The 17,682-nt window shown below is 35.5% G+C and overlaps 1 protein-coding gene across 1 annotated transcript in view; it reads right to left on the reverse strand.

Moving 5' to 3' along the window:
* PRKN (parkin RBR E3 ubiquitin protein ligase) overlaps positions 1-17,682 on the reverse strand; it is a gene marked incomplete at both ends in the record, with an annotated part of 576,161 nt that overhangs the window by 382,809 nt on the left and 175,670 nt on the right. The window contains 1 exon segment of the mRNA XM_080341443.1: positions 2,552-2,635. Coding sequence (XP_080197569.1) covers positions 2,552-2,635 — 84 coding nt within the window.

The following is a 17,682-nucleotide window of genomic DNA, read 5'->3' on the forward strand; positions in this document are numbered from 1 at the left end:
TGCTCCGAGAAAAGCAGCTCTTTAATTTTAACTCTGTGGTATGGTACATTCTACTTAACACAAGTTCTACATCGCTGATACTATGCTTTGTATGTCGCAATTGTGATATTTACCTTTTACTTCTCTTCTTTTGCTCATAATTATGGACTATAACAATAAAGCATCACAAAATACTTTGTTTTTCACTTCAAGCTCAAAATAAGTTGGAATTACAAAGCACGCAGAGTTTATCATATGAAAATTTAAGTTCAGCTAGTTTATATTGAGCAAACCCACAAAAATTAATTGAATACATTTCCTATTTGTAAGCACATTGGAAAACATTGTATCCCAGTGCATTTATCATTAAGATATTCGTTATAACTTTTGGCAATAATTTATACATTTTACTTAACTAAATTGAAATTTGATTTCTACTGCTGTGTAACATTGTAAATTATTCTATTTTCATATTTGCAACCAAAATAATTGAAGCCTGTAACTTCTGGCAAGAGACTAATTTTATAATCAAATAAATGTATTTATAAATATATACAAATTAGTATTTCAGGAAAAAAACACATTGCCTCTCGAAGGTATGTTACAAACTGGTGTTTATGAGAAGTGGAAACCAATAAAAGTAATTTTTAAGCAAAACATTTCTGTCTTGGGAGAGAAATAATGGAGGAATCTTTTCTTTTTTATTTTCTTGAACAGCAGTATTTCCTGTTTGCTGCCATTATAACCGACAACTAACAGTCTCAAAGTTTATTGTTATCCACCACTGTCAAGAAGCATGTATAGTGTGGAACTATTTAAAACAAAATATAATTGTACAAATTCTGTCATGACAATACAAAAACGAACACTTAAGCATAAAATTTGACTTAATCTCTCAAATACTGTAACAGCAAAGAAAAGCCTGGAGGTTTTTGCTTGTGAATTAGTCAAGGTTATTTTTTCTCTTTTCCAAGGATGTATGATACATTCATGAAAGTCACACAGGCACGAAGTTCATCATTCATTCAAAAAGAAAAAAAATACAACCCCAAAACAAGCCCACGCACACACTCAAAAAATCAAGAAAACAAACAAACCAACAAAACACCACCACAAATCAAAACCTACCAACCAACCAAAAACACAGAAAGAAAAAAAGCCAGATTTCACATGTACTGGAAAGGAAGTTCAGCCAGTTCTTGGGCCCATTTCCAGAGGAAAGATCAAACTAGTCCCTAACTTCTGCAGACAATTAATTCTTCCTCCAGATGATAGTACAGAGACAACATTGACAAAGAGATGCATTTGGCATAGCCCAGGTGAGTTATTATAGCTACTGTCCTCATTTGCTTTTGTGGTGAGGTTTAACTATCTGGTTGCAGGTCATCTCAGAAATCAGCAAGAGGTTTTATATTTGTGGTACATATGGGATTTGGGAACAAATGGATGACATCAAGTCATTATGACTTCAGGTAGGAAAAGCTCTGAGAATAGGCACAGTACAGGTAATTATGCTGTTTTACCAGACCTGGGGAGAGTGATAAATCCCTGGCGGAATCCCTCCTAGCAGAAGCCTGAAAGCTGTAAGACCTCAGTTTCTTTTGGCTGTGCATGGAGACAGCATCACATGCTGCAACCATTTGTTGTCTCAAGTTAGATAAAAATATTTCCTGACATAGTCTGTGGCCAAGCAGAAGACACCTATGGAACCACATGGATGTGCCACTTCACAACTGTCTTGCTGGGGAAGACAAAGAGAAGACTACAGCACAGGAGGGGAGCACCCCTGAAGAAATGCACTTCTGTTGCCCCTGTCTGCTGGTCTCTAATGAACAGAATCCTTTCACATGTACAAAGTTTTGTGTTTGTCTCTAAAAGCTGTGCCCATCAGGAACACCTCAAATCAACCTTTTTCCTGAGAAGGAAATACCTCTAAGACCTCTCTAAATACTATTGAGTAATATCTAACACATAAAATATGTAAGTATACATAAGTAATGTTTTGAAAAATCTTCATTTTTAAGGATTTGAGATGTCTATGCTGCTTCTTACTCAGGCTTTTCATTGATGTCACTTTGAGAAACACTTTAAAGTAAACAACAGTATTGAGCATGTGGGAGAACAGATTGTAAAGTAATCAATAGTGTGAAGAACCCGCTCTGTGGACAAAGACCGAAAATCTGATATGAAAGATGTGATATGCAAGATGACACAAATTTGAAGCTTTCAGTGCACTGATACATACACAATAATTATAAAATAAGCATTGACATATAAATGTAAGTATTACATTCTGCTTTTAACAAATGTATACTTGAATATCTAAGAGTTCTACTTCAGTGAAAACAGATGACCCAAGATCATTTCCTCATTCATTCCAAGCAGCAACTGCCCAAGTTCCTCCCTTCTGCTAAACATTGAAGACATAGTATCTGATGCTGAACAGCTATTCAGAAGAGTACCATACACGGCAACTTACATTCATTTCTACAATTCTACTATTGTTAGAAGTGCTACAAACAGTTATTCTTACAAGTGGCACAGTACTTGGAGAAACAAGACAAAATCTTACCGCAATGTTTCCATCACACCTTTGGGCCTGGCAAACACCTCTGATTCTGTTAGGAATCAGCACATCATCCCAGCAAGATGGGCCCTTCAAAATAAAACCAAAACATAAAAACTTTTAAATCTACTTAATAAGTAAATATACAAAAGTTGGTTTTGTTGCCCCCCTTTCTATCCCTGTTTCTTTTAAGATTTTAGCTAGAGTTATATGATGTTTATGATGAATAAGTTTAGCCAGATTATATGACAATATTATTCAATAAAGCTCCATCAGTGAGACAGACAGTCGCTCCATCCTGAGGTCAGTGTTGTGAACACGAGTCAAAAAGTAGTTACATTTTCCCAGCTTGAGGCAGGGACTGACTTAATTATGATTAAAAAGCTACAAAGGCTCATCTTCAACACTGTACACCCTGGCCTGCAGCAGACTAAGTGGAAAAAAGGGAAAAAAACCCCACAGTAGTTGGAAGTAGCACACAGAAAGATTAAGCATAACACAAAGACTAGGTCAAGTAGCCTTTCTGTATTTTGTTGTTGAAGTATCAAATGGCTCTAACTTTACTGAAACCTGTTTCTGTTTTCATGGGCTACTGTGTGAATTTTGATAATGTTTGCTGTAAAAAAAATAGACTTCCTGTCACCAGATAAAGCCTTTACCTAAGCATAATACAACGTAACAAAAAAGTGAAGTGAGGACTGTTAGTAGATTCCTGAATGTTTATATTAGGTTCAAGATTAATAAATACAATAAAAATAATACATAATTTAAAAAAAATCCTAACATGAAAACCCAGAAAGAAAATAGAAAATCCTTAGAAAACATTTCTATGACTTTTTGAATACAAATAGTTCATTTATGAGCGTACTACAAAACACAGAGTAAATTTAAATACTACAAATCAGCATTGTTAATATTTCACAGCTACAGGATAGTGTGGTTAATAGGATGATCTATCAATGAAGAATATTCATATATATGGCTTCATATATAGGAACATTCATAAAAGTATTTCCCAGCACATAAAAATTAAGTGACATTAGTGCAAATCTTCTCTTTTAATATTAACCTCACACTAATTAATATTGAATTTGTAGACAATAAAAATTAATCTGAGAAACATATATGAAGTTTACAGGTATCTATAGACATAGCAGAAACAAACTCAGAAGGCATCAATAATTAAAATATTTTCTACTTGGGATTACTTAGTGCTTGGGATAGTGTCACTACTCAGTAATAGCAGAAAAACTTGACCCAGAGTAGAAATTATGGCAGTGAAGATGTTTAACTGCATTAGTGAAATTAGTGCCTATTTACATCTCTGTTGGATTACAAAGTAATCCAGTACCACATCTAAATCCATCTCCTATTAAATTCTGTATGAAGTATTTCCTCTGCACAGTGCAGACACGGCTCAGACAGTTTTGAACTAACTCAGTAGTAGGAACTTTGCTACAAAAGGTTGATCCAGCCTATCTGAAAAGTTAAGTAAAACAGCCCAGTCTGTGCTGAGCTCTGCTCTCTACTGTCATAGCTGAAGTGGTGGCACTTGAGATACGTAAAAGAGCCTGAACTTGTGGAAGCTGTATTGCATGCCAGGATGGCTACTGGTAGATTTGACACTTCACAAGAAAAGCAGCTGCAGGATAGTGTAGTTAGTATAAAGCAATACTTCACTTGAAATTGTGAGAGAACACCACCCTTGAATTCATTTTTTTTAAATGATTTTGAAAATCAAGTTTGCCATTACTCATTCCAGTGAAATTTTGACCTCCTTTGAAGTTTTAGCATTCTTGAGATTTTGCAGGATTAAAAGCAGAGCCTCTCTGCATAAAGAACCATCTCCTTTTAATTGTGTTCGACTCAGGAGCTGAAGGTTTCATTCAATGCTCCTCCATATATTTATTTTTCTTCATGCTACCAAAGACTGCACAGATCTCTAGCACATCTCTCACATTAGCTTAATTTCCAGGAAGAAAAGTAATCTACCTTGCCATTCCTCATATAGGTGCTGATACTTACCTTTAATCAGATTCTCATTCTCTCAGTAGCTGTTCCAGTTCTACTCTATCTTGTTAGAATATTAGAAACATCACACAGGGTGCAAGACTTACATACGTGCTGGACTAGCGAATGGGAAGACAGTGTCTCTGTATTTTAATAATTATTTAAAAAAAGAACAAAAGTATTTTAATATGCTGATGGTTACTAAGCATCAAGGCAGCATTTTGGTGGAATTCTCTATCATAGCTCCTAGGTCTCATTCCTGAATGTAACAGTTATCCCAACATCCATCCCATATGGATAAAACATCTATGTAGAATTCCCAGTCCATATCACTTAATATTAACGTATATCGAATTCCATCTGCCATTTTACCAGGAGAACAAGTGCACATCCTAAGGTCTGCAGAGGGACTTCTAGTAGGCACTGCCCAGGCTGCTCCATACTGAATCCATCTGTTTGTTCCCAAGGATGCACCAGCTGTGTAACTCATCCTCTCCAGTGTTTTTGTGATACAACAATCACCTAGTGAATTTGTACATGTTCTGCTCCTGCTATACTTTAAAGGGACTCAGAAATAATTTTTCTGCTGTTTGCAAGTTATAAACTTTTTTTGCCTGCCTATTTCCAATTTTATATTTAGGGTGCTGGAATTATGTTTGCGGGTTTAGGTTTGTTTTTTGGTTTTTGTTTTTTTAAATTATCTGTTTTATCTCATTACTCATTTTATTCATTTTTATGAAAGATGCATCCTTGATTCTAATAAGATACACTTTTTTCTTTTTATTTCTTTTTTTTTTTCCATCCTCATGATTTATTTATATTAGCTTCTGTTCAGTTCTCCCTAAATTTCTGTGCACATAATCTCTGACTCTGGTACAATTTCCATGTCTCCTCCAAATCAGAGAAGACCATTTACCTCTTTATAGTTGCCCCTTCTAGCTTCTCAACAAGCACCCTCACTTTTATGTAGCTTCTCCTTTTTAAAATTAAGCACAATATTTGCATCTTTCTCTGATTTGGGGAAGTTGCATGATATATTACATTCATGTTAAAGAATAGGTCTTTGTTACTAACATTATAAACCAGGCCCTCTGCATTACCTTCTCTTGCAGGTTCTTTGATCAATTTTCTGTAATACAACATGACAACATTTAAAAGTTGAACATGGCTTGAGATGGTCCTTACCTAATTTATATGAAAGCAATTTAAATATTCCATTATAATGCTTTTCCCTACACTTTCAATATTTATATCTTCCCCATGATGTTAGGCCTGCTATCATCATCTGGGTAAGCGGCTGTTAATGAGAGTATCTTTTTTTTTGTTTCCCCCTCTTTTTGGGTCTAGAATTTCACTCCATAAGGATACTGCCTAACGCACTGACTTGTTAAAGACAAATACGACTAACAAGTTAACATTTCCCTAACATCTATCCCTCTTCATTTATATTCAAATTTGTTACTATACATTTATCAGAATTTTTATTTTTCCAATTTAGAGGAATTCAGCAGGTTTGTATACCTTTGGATAATCCTTACATAATTTACACTTAGGAAGAGGATAATAGAAAGAAAGGGTGCAAAATAAGAAGCATGCTTTATAAAATTTGGGGGTGCGAAGGGGACAGGGGTTAACACTCATTAAAAAAAAAAAAACAAAAACAAACAAAAACACACAAACAAACAAAAACACAAAACCAAAACAACAAACAAACAAAAAAACCCCAAAAAACACAAGGTAAAAAACCCCCAAACACACCAAATAAAATTCGCACAAATCCCAAGCTCCACCACTTTTTCCTGGTCCTGATAATAAACATCAACAGAAAATCTTCCTTGTACTTCATCCCTGTGTGATTAATGAAACTCTCAAAGTTAATAATGTTATACCAGTATACACACAAAAATAGCATCACCAGATTACTACACAATAAGTTATTTTAAAACAGTCTCACAGAAACAGTTCCACAGGTATATGTTATGAACTTTGGTACTATCTTGATTTCATAATAAGAAAATATTTCAAGCTAAACTTTCTAGAGGAATTAATCCTTTAACTTCACTGAAGTTATTTCAGGAGAAAACTTTTTAACTATTGAGTATTTTACAGGTCTAGGTCCATAATCACATGAACCAGACCCAACTTTAAGTCAACAGCATTTTTCCTTTGTTCTAGAAAAACTAGATCAGGTTCTTAAGGGACAAAACAATCCAGCAGGATTAAGTCCAAAATGAACTAGCAGAATATCTTGGGTTTGTGTCTGTCTGGCAGTGAGAGGTGGGGTGGTGGGGGGAGGCGAAATAACAAAAAATAAAACCCAGCCAAAAAGAATACCTCCCCACCCAACCCAGTTCTACGCCTTACTTCCAGAATTTGTGACAAGGGGAACATCTCCTTTCCCACATCTGTGCTTGGCATTCTTCAGGGTCCTATTCTATTATTAATGATAACATAATATGCTTATAAAAGATTTACTGTGCTTGCAAATTTTAGTTTTCCACATTCAAAGAAAAAAGCAAAAAAAGACATTTGTCCTTGAAAAACACTGTGTATTCAAAATGTTAATGTTTCTTTAGCAACAGCACTACTAAATGTCATTGCTATAATTGCATCAAAATAAAATTAGAAATTCTGGTAAGATAAACCATTTGAAATGCAATTTTTGTATCATTCTTTCTTGAGTCTAAGAAAAGCCTGTCAAACTGCAGGCCAGCCAATCACTTGTGGTGTCGTAACACTGCACACTGTAGCGTTTGTAATTATTAGTTTGCACTAATCAAGAACACACTATGAGATGAACAAAGCCTCCTGATTGTGAGATTACAGGAACCGCCCCTCTTATACACAGCCAAATGGCTCACAGATAAAGCTATGCATTAAAATGAATGTATCAGAGAAGGTTTTTCCGGTGTATAAATGGGAAAAAGACAGAATTTAAAAATAAATAAATAAATTTAAAACCAAACCAAAACAAAAAAATACAAACACAGAAAGAACACCAGTATATTCCTGAATAGAAGAAGTAATGTAAGACGTAGTTGAGTATTTTCCAAACAACCAGGCATGTAAATTTTTGTACTTGGGTGTACGGCAGTTGTTCCTTCCTCTGAGGCGGAAGACAGGAAAAAAGTTGGCATACAGTGTATTAAATTTGAACTGAAGCTCCTATGCAGCATATGAAGAACAGAGAGGACTGAGGTGTTTCTTGAATGTACGAGAGAAGTACTGGAAACTTGTGTACATTCCACCACTGTATGGCACTGGTGCCCAGTACAGCAGACAGTACACTCTACTCTCATTGTACTTTCCATCCATTAGCCAAGATTTGATTTTTGTATTGTAGAACTCCAACTTAATTTTGGTCAAGAACCACTTTAAGAAAAAAAACAAACAAACCAAACCAAACCAAACCAACCAACCAAACAAAACAAACAACCAAACTAGACAACTCTGAAACCAGAAATAATATCTAGAGATCTCAGATGACAAATTATTCAAAATGCAGTTGCTAGCGGAACTGTTGACCTGTGAAGTCAGAGACAAGTCAGAAACAGAGGTCAGCAATAGAAACCAGTGATTCATCAAAGACTTTGAATTATTTAAAAGGCTAGAAACTATCCATGTATTCAATGTTTTGCAATTTCCTTCCTTTATATTCTCCCTTAGTGAACAATATGCAGCAGAATGTAATTAAAATACACCTCTGTACCTGCTAATATCTACGTGAGAGACAGAAATCATTAAAATGTTGAGCAAATGACCAAACCAAGGGACAAGTATTAATGCAGAAGGATTTTTAAAATAATGTAAGAAATAATTTCAGGTACTTCAGAGGGTTTAAAAATCAGCATACAAGCCACTGAAAAAGTGCTAAATTTGATGCAAATTGTGTGAGTACTCAGACTCCCCTGCAAAATGATGGCTGTTGACCTGTCTACATGAGAGTATTTGAAGAGCCAATCATTGTATGGTGACTCCTCGGCAAGATTTTACTACCTTAAGGCAATCAGACTAAAAAAACAAAAAAAACCCAAAACAAAACAAACAAAAAAAAACCCACAAAAAAAAACCCCAAAAAAACCAAAACAGCAGCTCCTCAAAATGTTAGGATCACTTAAGAAAAACTGTTTCCTTTTTGTCACTCTGTAACAGGGGTATCTATACCAAGCTATCACAATTCACTGTTTTCAGTGCCAGCATAGATGGACAAGTGCGTCCCCTAGACATAGTGGGAACCAAGAGGTAAACATACACATGCAAACACAGCTTAACACAGGCAATGGATATTACATGAGCAGGAACAGATCACAACTACTGTCACAAACCTAACCCATCATAGCAGAGATGATACAATCTTTTTGCTGTTGTTTTCTTCTAGTCTTTTCAGTGTAAGTTTGAGCTCACTTTCACAATATGAACACTTCAGCCTAGAAAAATAATTTTACAAGGGAATGCACATTTTCCTACAACAGCATAGACATTTTAAATAAATAATCAGAGCTGCTTCCCTCAGCACCACCTGACTAAAGCTTGTCTGCTTCTCTAAAATCTAGCATCTCCCATCATGCTACCTCTCTAATATTTCAGAGCAAGTGACTTTCAAGATGACTCCAACAGTCAGATCCTGGAGGCTTGGAAATATCTCAGAACAAATGGAGAAGGCCAGAGAAGGGTCAGCAGGTGCTAGATCCCCAAGGAACTTGGCAAAGTTAAGAGTCTATGAAAAGGACAAAAGAACAGGGTTTTTTCTTGGAGAGACAAATTGGTATTGATTTAGGTTGATGTTACTATTGGTAAACCAGTGCATTCACTCTTTTTCTCAGCACCCCTTACTCAGAACATTATTGGCTCTTCACATCCCACACTTGTCACTAGAGTTGCATTGCTGAATTCTAGACTATTTCTTCTAAGCATAGTAGGGATATAATGCATTCAAATAATAGCTTTCATCCTATTTCATTAGTGCAGTAATGGAGATGAAAAATTAAGACTTTTAGATACACTGATCCACATTTTGCAAGTACTTAACAGGCTTAATTTAGGAGAGCAATCTGATCATCTTTTGAAGCACTTACTAGGAAAAATCTAGCTGTTACATGAGCAATACTCAATTAGACTCAGCAGAAAAGATTTGTATGGCACATTTCTAATAGAGAAGGCATTGGAGAACTCATTTCCATTTCGAAGAAATAAATTATTTGAATCACAGCATTCTTGTAAAGCTCCATATTTATTTCAGCATTCTTTATCTTGACAATTATGAAAAAACTAATAAAGATACTTGCTAGATTTATACTGAAGGCGCAGATACCATATAGACATTATTATTTTCTTCCCAATTAAACTCCACAAACAGTAGTATCTGGTTAACCACAAAATGCATTTCTCCAAATTCCCGAAGCACAGCCTAAAGCATCCACCACCAAAGACAAAGTCAAGTTCCTAAAAGAGATTACTTCTGATTTAGCCAGGAAGGGCTTGCTAGCTTTTTAGAGTTCCATTTAAAATACTTGAAAATTTATTATGTTAGATAATATACTGGAAGTAAAATACGCCAGATTGCAACCTTTATAACGAAAATTCTCTGCTTTGCTACAAAGCTTATCACAAAGGCAGAGGTAATTAAAGCTCAGACATAGTTCACACAGACCTTCAAAGGCCACTTCTAGCAGTGAGAGAGCAGTTTTTCTTTCAAAACTCTTGTTTGTCATTTCTGCCAAGACTGATATAAATAACTAGGACACAGGTGGTAGGACACATGATGTAAGAGGTAACCCATAATTTGTTCAATAACACAGCGGAGTTCTTCTCACCTACATCCCATATTTTAATAAATGCTACTGTGAATGATGTGACTCTGCCTGTCACACCAGAGGAGCTGAGAGAGTCTCTCCCACTGCACACTTCACTGCAGGTAAAACTAACCAATTTGCCACGAACCAACTTCAACACGTCATCTCGCACAGCAGGGAGCACAGTATAGAAAAGCCTACTATTAATAAATTAGTCTTGGGGCTAGTTTTAAAATGGTTTGTAGAATAGGGAAGGGAGGACTGAAGTTAACTACTTAGTCTACACAGCAGTAGAATCCATCAGAATATATCTTTTTATTATTATTGACTTCAGTCATTAAAGCAATTAATAAAGCACGTGGATAGCTTTATTCCTATGAGAAATAATACTGAGGTAGAGTTAATCACACGTTCTAAGCCTTCGTGAGATTGAACCTACTGGTTTGATTTATAGTGATATCTTAGAGAGGAAATTTTCTTTTCACAGTGCCCAGACTAATTAGTGGATTGACAGTTTTCCATCAATAGTTATAACTCTTCCAAAATGAAGTAGCTGACAATTTGCTAAACTGCTCGCAGTTGTGCAATTAGGAAGACTTCCTGCATGCTAGTTATTTCAAATCAAAGATCAGAAAAATCACATCTTTAGCTGAAAATGCAGGTAAGTGTAGTAAAAATAATTTCCATTGTTATTTCATTGACATTACCTTTTCTTTCTTATCACAGGTGTCTGTGTTAACAAAAAAAAACCCCAAACCTGTTAACAAGATGTTTTTAATAAGTTCTGGTCTTTTCTTTCATATTTTATTATATGACATGGATTTGCAAGAGTAATACCATTGATCTCAACTAAGTAATGAAGGCTCATATGAAGACACGCAAGATAAAAGTCTCCAGAGTCACTTCTTCATCATTAGTGCTATATTTCACAATGTACACCGTATTGCCAGTGCAAACAATTTTTATATAATAAGCAAAAAATAGATTTATAATGTGCTTTTGGACAGTTATTTTGGTGAGCCCTCCCCACCAAATATAACAACTGCAGCTGAGAAACTGAACTGGAAAAAGTTCTGTTGTTGCTTGACTGCTTGAGAGGGATGTAGTTAAACTTCAGTCTTGAGAGAGAGAGATAACTACAAAAGAAGTGGATTTAGAATCTCCTAAAGCAAGAGAACCAGATGATCTCTCAGACTAATGATTTCTACTCTACAGATACAAAACACATTACTCTTTGTCTGGATGCCATTAAATACTTTTTCAAGATTGAAAGAAGAAAATAGAACTGGAGAAAATATCTGTAATTCTCTGAACATGCCATGTTTCTACAATGTCAGTATATCCAGGAGGTCAGTATATCCAGGACCAGAACTAAAAAAAAAACACACAACACAGAAAACATACACCACACACAACCCATATACCAAACAAGAAGCTCACAGGCAAGAGAAATCAAAACCTCCAACATGTATCCTCCTTCTGGGCTGAGCCAGCACCGATAACACTCATGTTTTTATGAGCTACAATATTCTATGTTAAAAATATTCATCCTTATTTTAAGGGCTTTTGGCTGAAATTAGAAAGCACAAACACTATTTTCAAAGTCCACCCAAAATACTGCCTCTGTTCTTATCCTTTCCACCTCCAAGTCACAGTTACAAGCCATAAACTAAGCATGAATTAAAACTTAATTTGTATCCCAGCTTTTTCTAAAACAGCAGCTGTCTGCTGCCCATGGATTTCGTCCCCCGGGACTTTCTGGGCTGTGAGGAGCAGCCCCAGGGGAGCCCCAGGTCCCATCAGAGCCCAGGCTGGTGGAGCAGCTCTGTGTCGGGTGAAAGGGGCTGCGGGGCAGGGCTGCTCGGGCCTTGTCTGTGCCCTCAGGGCCCTGCCAGGCTTCATTAAACATATTTGAAATGCAGTATGAATATGCGCTGGCGATACTACAACTAATAATAAATAGGAGTTACACTGAAATTTTCCTTCCTTAGGGAGAACCTTTCAGAACAGAATAGGTAGAAAATACATTGTCTCTGTGAAGGTATTTTTTTCCCCAATTACAATTTCCCCAACTACAATATTATGTAACTTAATTCAGATGTGATAATTGCATGTCACATCACTCGATTTTAAATATTTTTCCTTGGCAAGAATTTTTTGAAATTTTTTTTTTTTTTTTTGACATCTCTTGACTGAGAGATTAAGAGTATTCCTGTTACAGACAATACCTGGGGAAGCCATCAGCTCATTGATTCACTTTCATGGGTCATCATCAGACAACATGTCCAGAGACAACACTCAGATCAACTACTCAGGCTGTGCGAGACCTGTAAGAAGGTATTGCCCTCAGCCACATGTTCCTGCCATTCCCTCTCTGTGCTATCATTGATTGTGCCCCTATTTCCCCTGCTTTTACTGTGTCTGAAGGGTCTCCTTCCCATTCTTGTGGAAAAATCCACACTCTGGGGATCCTAGACACATTCATTTTTTTTTTTTTTTTTTTTTTTTTTTAAAAAAAGAAGTTAAAAAATAGCCAAAACACTGATATGTTCTAAGAATAAATTTCTTAGCTAATCAACACTAAGGTCTAAAGCAGAAGAGCTGCTAGCAAGTCTAACTCCATAAGGTGTTCAAGCAATTTTTTCAGTTACAGCAGTTATATGAAACTGTAAAAATCAAGATTACACACCACAGTACCTGTAGAAAATAGATTGCTAATCCATTTTTGATTTTACACATAATCCAAACTGCTGAAAGACAAAACTATACCAATTTCAGCAACAATATTCCTATGTTCCAAAGGAAAGTTAATAGGATATCAAAGGCTAGAGAAGATGGCAATGTTATTTGCCGTTTTTTTGGTTTTTTGTTCTTTTTTAACCCCTAAGTGCTAGAATTGTTGTAAACTTTACATGTCCACATTCACATATGAATGCATCTTCATTTTAAGTATTCAGAAATACAGGAAACCCTGCATCAGGTGCATCAGGTGGATTATTCAGATTTATTTGAGATTCATTTAAAGTTATGCTACAAGCATGGTGAGTTTTCACTGTTGTTTTTAGGGTTTCGTTTGTCTCTTTTTTTTTAGCCCAAACATGATCCTGCTAATAATCATAAAAGAAATTAAAAGATTACTAGTGCTAAAGAATTGAGGCTGTGCTACACAGGTTAGTGAAAGCTTTATGAGAGATCTCATCTGTCACACAGAACCCCCGGCTGGCAGGCAGACATCTGAGAGTGCAAACACCAATGAGAGCAGTTAGTGTGACAGCCCAGAAAAATTAAGAAGAAAAAGGAAAAGGGACATAAAAACTAAACAAAAATAAGCAGGGAAAAAGACAAGTGAGCATCCAACCCAAAACTGCTGCTCTGGTTTGACATGATAGTACAGGACCTCTTATCACAATAGAAAATCCCTCAGCTAAGAACATGTTTTGGATTATGATACCTGAATTTTATCTGAATCTGGTCTGCTATGCTAAATCCCTTGAAGTATACAATGTTAATTAAAAAACAGTCTTCAGATTATCTCCAGTAAATTAAGAGGTCTGACCTCTAGAAATCAGACATAAGAGCGAAGTTCAGGTTCCTGTCTTTGCCATAAAGGTACTGCATATACAGGGCGGAGTTAGACTTGATCCAAAACAGCCACTGAATAACTCTAAAGGAAAATCTCAGTGTTATTAGATAATGTAATATCCAAATCTCAGACTACTTCTTCTCCTGAAGCAGTGCTTTAAGGACTGCAGCTCAGCTTTATCTCTCTCTCTCCTCCTCTGGCTGCAGGCATTTTGGACTTCTTAAATTATTCTTATTTTTTGCATACTGGCACAATCGAAAAATGCCACAAGTCAATATTTATGTTTTTCACCTAAATGACAGAAAAGGTGAACCAACTCAGGCTAAAGGGGCAATTGAACCCAACCTCCCTATTTTCTGACAGAAGCTCTTGAGGAGTCCCTGCATAAAGGTAAGTTGTGCCCCTACCACTTGAACTTTGTAAAAACTCCATTTTGTATGTGCATACAAGGTGATCTCTGTAAATGTCTTACTAGATCAGATTTTGAAGATTAAATTAGCGGAAACGCCTCGTTTCTTTATTCCTACTCTGAATTGTTCATTTAATTCTAGGAGCAGATTTGCTTAAATAAGACGAATTTTAGACATATGCATTTAATTCCATGTGCTCTGGCTTTCTGAAAAGACAGACATGTGCAAGTTTAAAAAGGCAACTGAGCAAGGCATCGTTTGGATAACTCCACTCTGCAACCACCCTCTTTCAGGCTCATCAGTGCTTTCCTAGATTTAGCTTTTGAGTTCCTTCCTCTGTAGAGTGAGATACTCTGGTATAAAATGAATAACTCTGAAGTCACAGATAGTATATCTGAAGTCCCCTTCAAACATTAGAATGTATACAAATAAGTAAAGGTGACTGCTAACGAGATATTTTGAAATCCATAAGCCAGGACAGATCATCTAGAAGCTACATAAAATAACATTTAATTTCATGATAAACTACACATTTCCACTGAATTCTTTAAAGTGCAAGTGAAAATGTTTAGTTTTGTAGCATGATATCTGTATTTCTTTTATGGAGGTTATGACTTGCATTCAAATTACGGAATCCATTTCAGGCTAGGACTACTTGTAAAACAAGTACACTAATAATTTTTTAGTTTTAGAAATGAGCAGGTCCTCAGACATAAAAATCAAGGTACTTCTACATTGGCTTGACTAATGTGCATTTCCATAGACTTTAATACATTTTATTCTGAAGATACAGTTTCTTTTTCTCTTATCTCAGTCTCTTTTAGTATCTATTTCTTTTGACACAGGGACAGAGATATTATTTAAATGTTTAGCATTTTATCATGCAAGACTAACATTCTAACCATCACTGTGATCTTGTTTTTCTTACTTATGGCTCAGTGTAAACCGTGACAACAAATAAAACTCAGGTGATTAAATAGAATTAATATTATGACTAATTCATAGCTCGGTGCTTACGGCAGTGGCTTAATCAGTACTTTTTATTCTTTTATCATCATCAATCTTAACTATAACAAATGTAGTTATAATATAAAAAGGATCTAGAACTGACACTTTAATCAGAACATAAATGTGCAATACAACACGCTATATATTAATAAACAACAATGTGTAGAACTTCCTCGAACACATGGACTAGCCCAGCTGTTCCATTCTACACACATTCTTTGTTACTTTATGCTATGTATTTAAAGTTTGGGTCTGCTATAGTCTGAATAGACACTCTATCTGTAGCGCAGCTAACAGCGCACAACTGCAACAAGATAGTTATAATTTGAGGTAATGGCTTCTCTTCGAAGATAAAGAATACATAGTCCTACCACCTCTATACAGTGCAGACTGTAGACAAGAAAACGTAGTGAAGTATCTACTTGTCACAAAAAAATGAACACCTCTGATGAAAACCAAAAGGTTTGAATACACTGAATCCTTCCTGGATGAGAGGAAAGCAAGTAACAAATCACATTTATACTTTTCACCCTATCTCTTAATTTGTCAGTAGATTGTTACATTATAAATACACAGAAATCCAATATACACTAATAAGGGTACTATTTTATACACCAGTGTTACATTACTTTCCTTTTAAATTTATACCAATATCCATTAATACCAATTGAACAATTTCTGAATTGTCAATGCAAGGCTGTAAGTCTCATGCAGTTTCTACAAGTTTGCACAGTGCTGGAACATCAAACAAATATTCTCAGACCACTGTGTACTTTGAAAATACATTTAGATCTAGAAAAAAAAAAAACAAAAACAAAACCAAAACAAAACACACACAAAAAAACCAAAACCACAACACACAAACCTTAAAAATTTTTAAAAAGAACATATTCATGGTCTCTGATTCTTGATCTCTGATCCACTACCTTATCACAAGCTTTCTCAGGCGGAAAGATACTTTTAAAAATAAGACATATTCTCTATAGATTTGCTGCTACCACCACAAAGACTATAGATATATATTGATGCATGATAATTATTCATAAGCACTTAATTACACTGTTCAAATATCCATGCACTGCATTGAACAAACTCCCATTAGGTATAACTCCTTTGAGATAAGAGTCACACAAGCACAGAACACAATCTTATTACAAACAGGAAGGAGAAGATTGCAGTTTTGTAATAATCAATTTACTGTATCAGAGCAAGGTCTTCTAGGCCAATATCTAATAGGAATAGCACTGAACTGGGATTTGAAAAACCAGACTTCTGTTCAGAACTCTTACTTGCCTACTGAGTGGCTTTGGCAATGACACTTTCTTTTCCCACCAGTTTCGAACTCCATAATATACCGATTTCCCTCATATTTCCTCACAGTTATTGAGAAGTCCTCACTTTTAAATTTAGCATAACACATAATACAGTATACATTTAAGAGTATTAATAATAACATTGATTTTTAAAAAATATAAAGAAATAAAAAATTGAAGTAGTCCTACTGCCTCTTGTTATATAATTGTTTTCCTTTGAAATCAGGAGGATTTCTTCTCTACTCAAATCTTAAAAAAAAAAAAAAGAAAAGAAATCCCTGAACCAGTATTGTCTGTCAGTATTACAAACAAACAACATAAAAATACCACCAGCTCTATACTTCAATTTTATTTCTCTTCAGCAGACTTAGAGACTGTATTTCCTATTACATTAGCAGAAACCACCTGATTTTAAGCTCAGAAAAACAAATGGTTGTCTTTTACAATCACGGTTTGCAATTAACTTATCAGCCTTAATATAAGTACAGAATCAGTCTATCAACTCACGCGTTGTCACTTATTTCTAATTATACTACATGATCACAGAAACACATTACATTATGGAAAAAAAGCACATGTTGGCAGGTCTCCATACATTCACTATTTTAAAACATTTCCTTGGAAAGCTAACTCAAGGGGGAAATGGGAAAAAGCAAACAGACAAATAAACAAGTAAAAACCAAAAACAACAAACCAACCAAAACCCCCCCACAAAACAAAAAAACACACCAAAAATCCCACCACACATCAAGAAACCCAACCCTCACCAGCTCCTTTATAGCTGTTTTATGTTTTTCATGATAGCAACCCCTGTTATCTCAAATTGATATGCACATGCCAGCTATATGCAGCCTTGCCTCATTTGTTGTAAAAGCAATGACCTTTCAAATACTTTTCTAGTCCTCTTTTAAAAGAAATAATCACAAACAAACATGTGAGTGCCAGTGAAGTGGAAAATTAGCCTTTTGAAACAAGTAAACCATCCTCCCCATCACGTTAAAAAAACCCTCAGACTGAACAA

The sequence above is a fragment of the Nesoenas mayeri genome (assembly GCF_963082525.1).
Source record: "Nesoenas mayeri genome assembly, chromosome: 3".
Lineage (NCBI taxonomy): Eukaryota > Metazoa > Chordata > Aves > Columbiformes > Columbidae > Nesoenas > Nesoenas mayeri.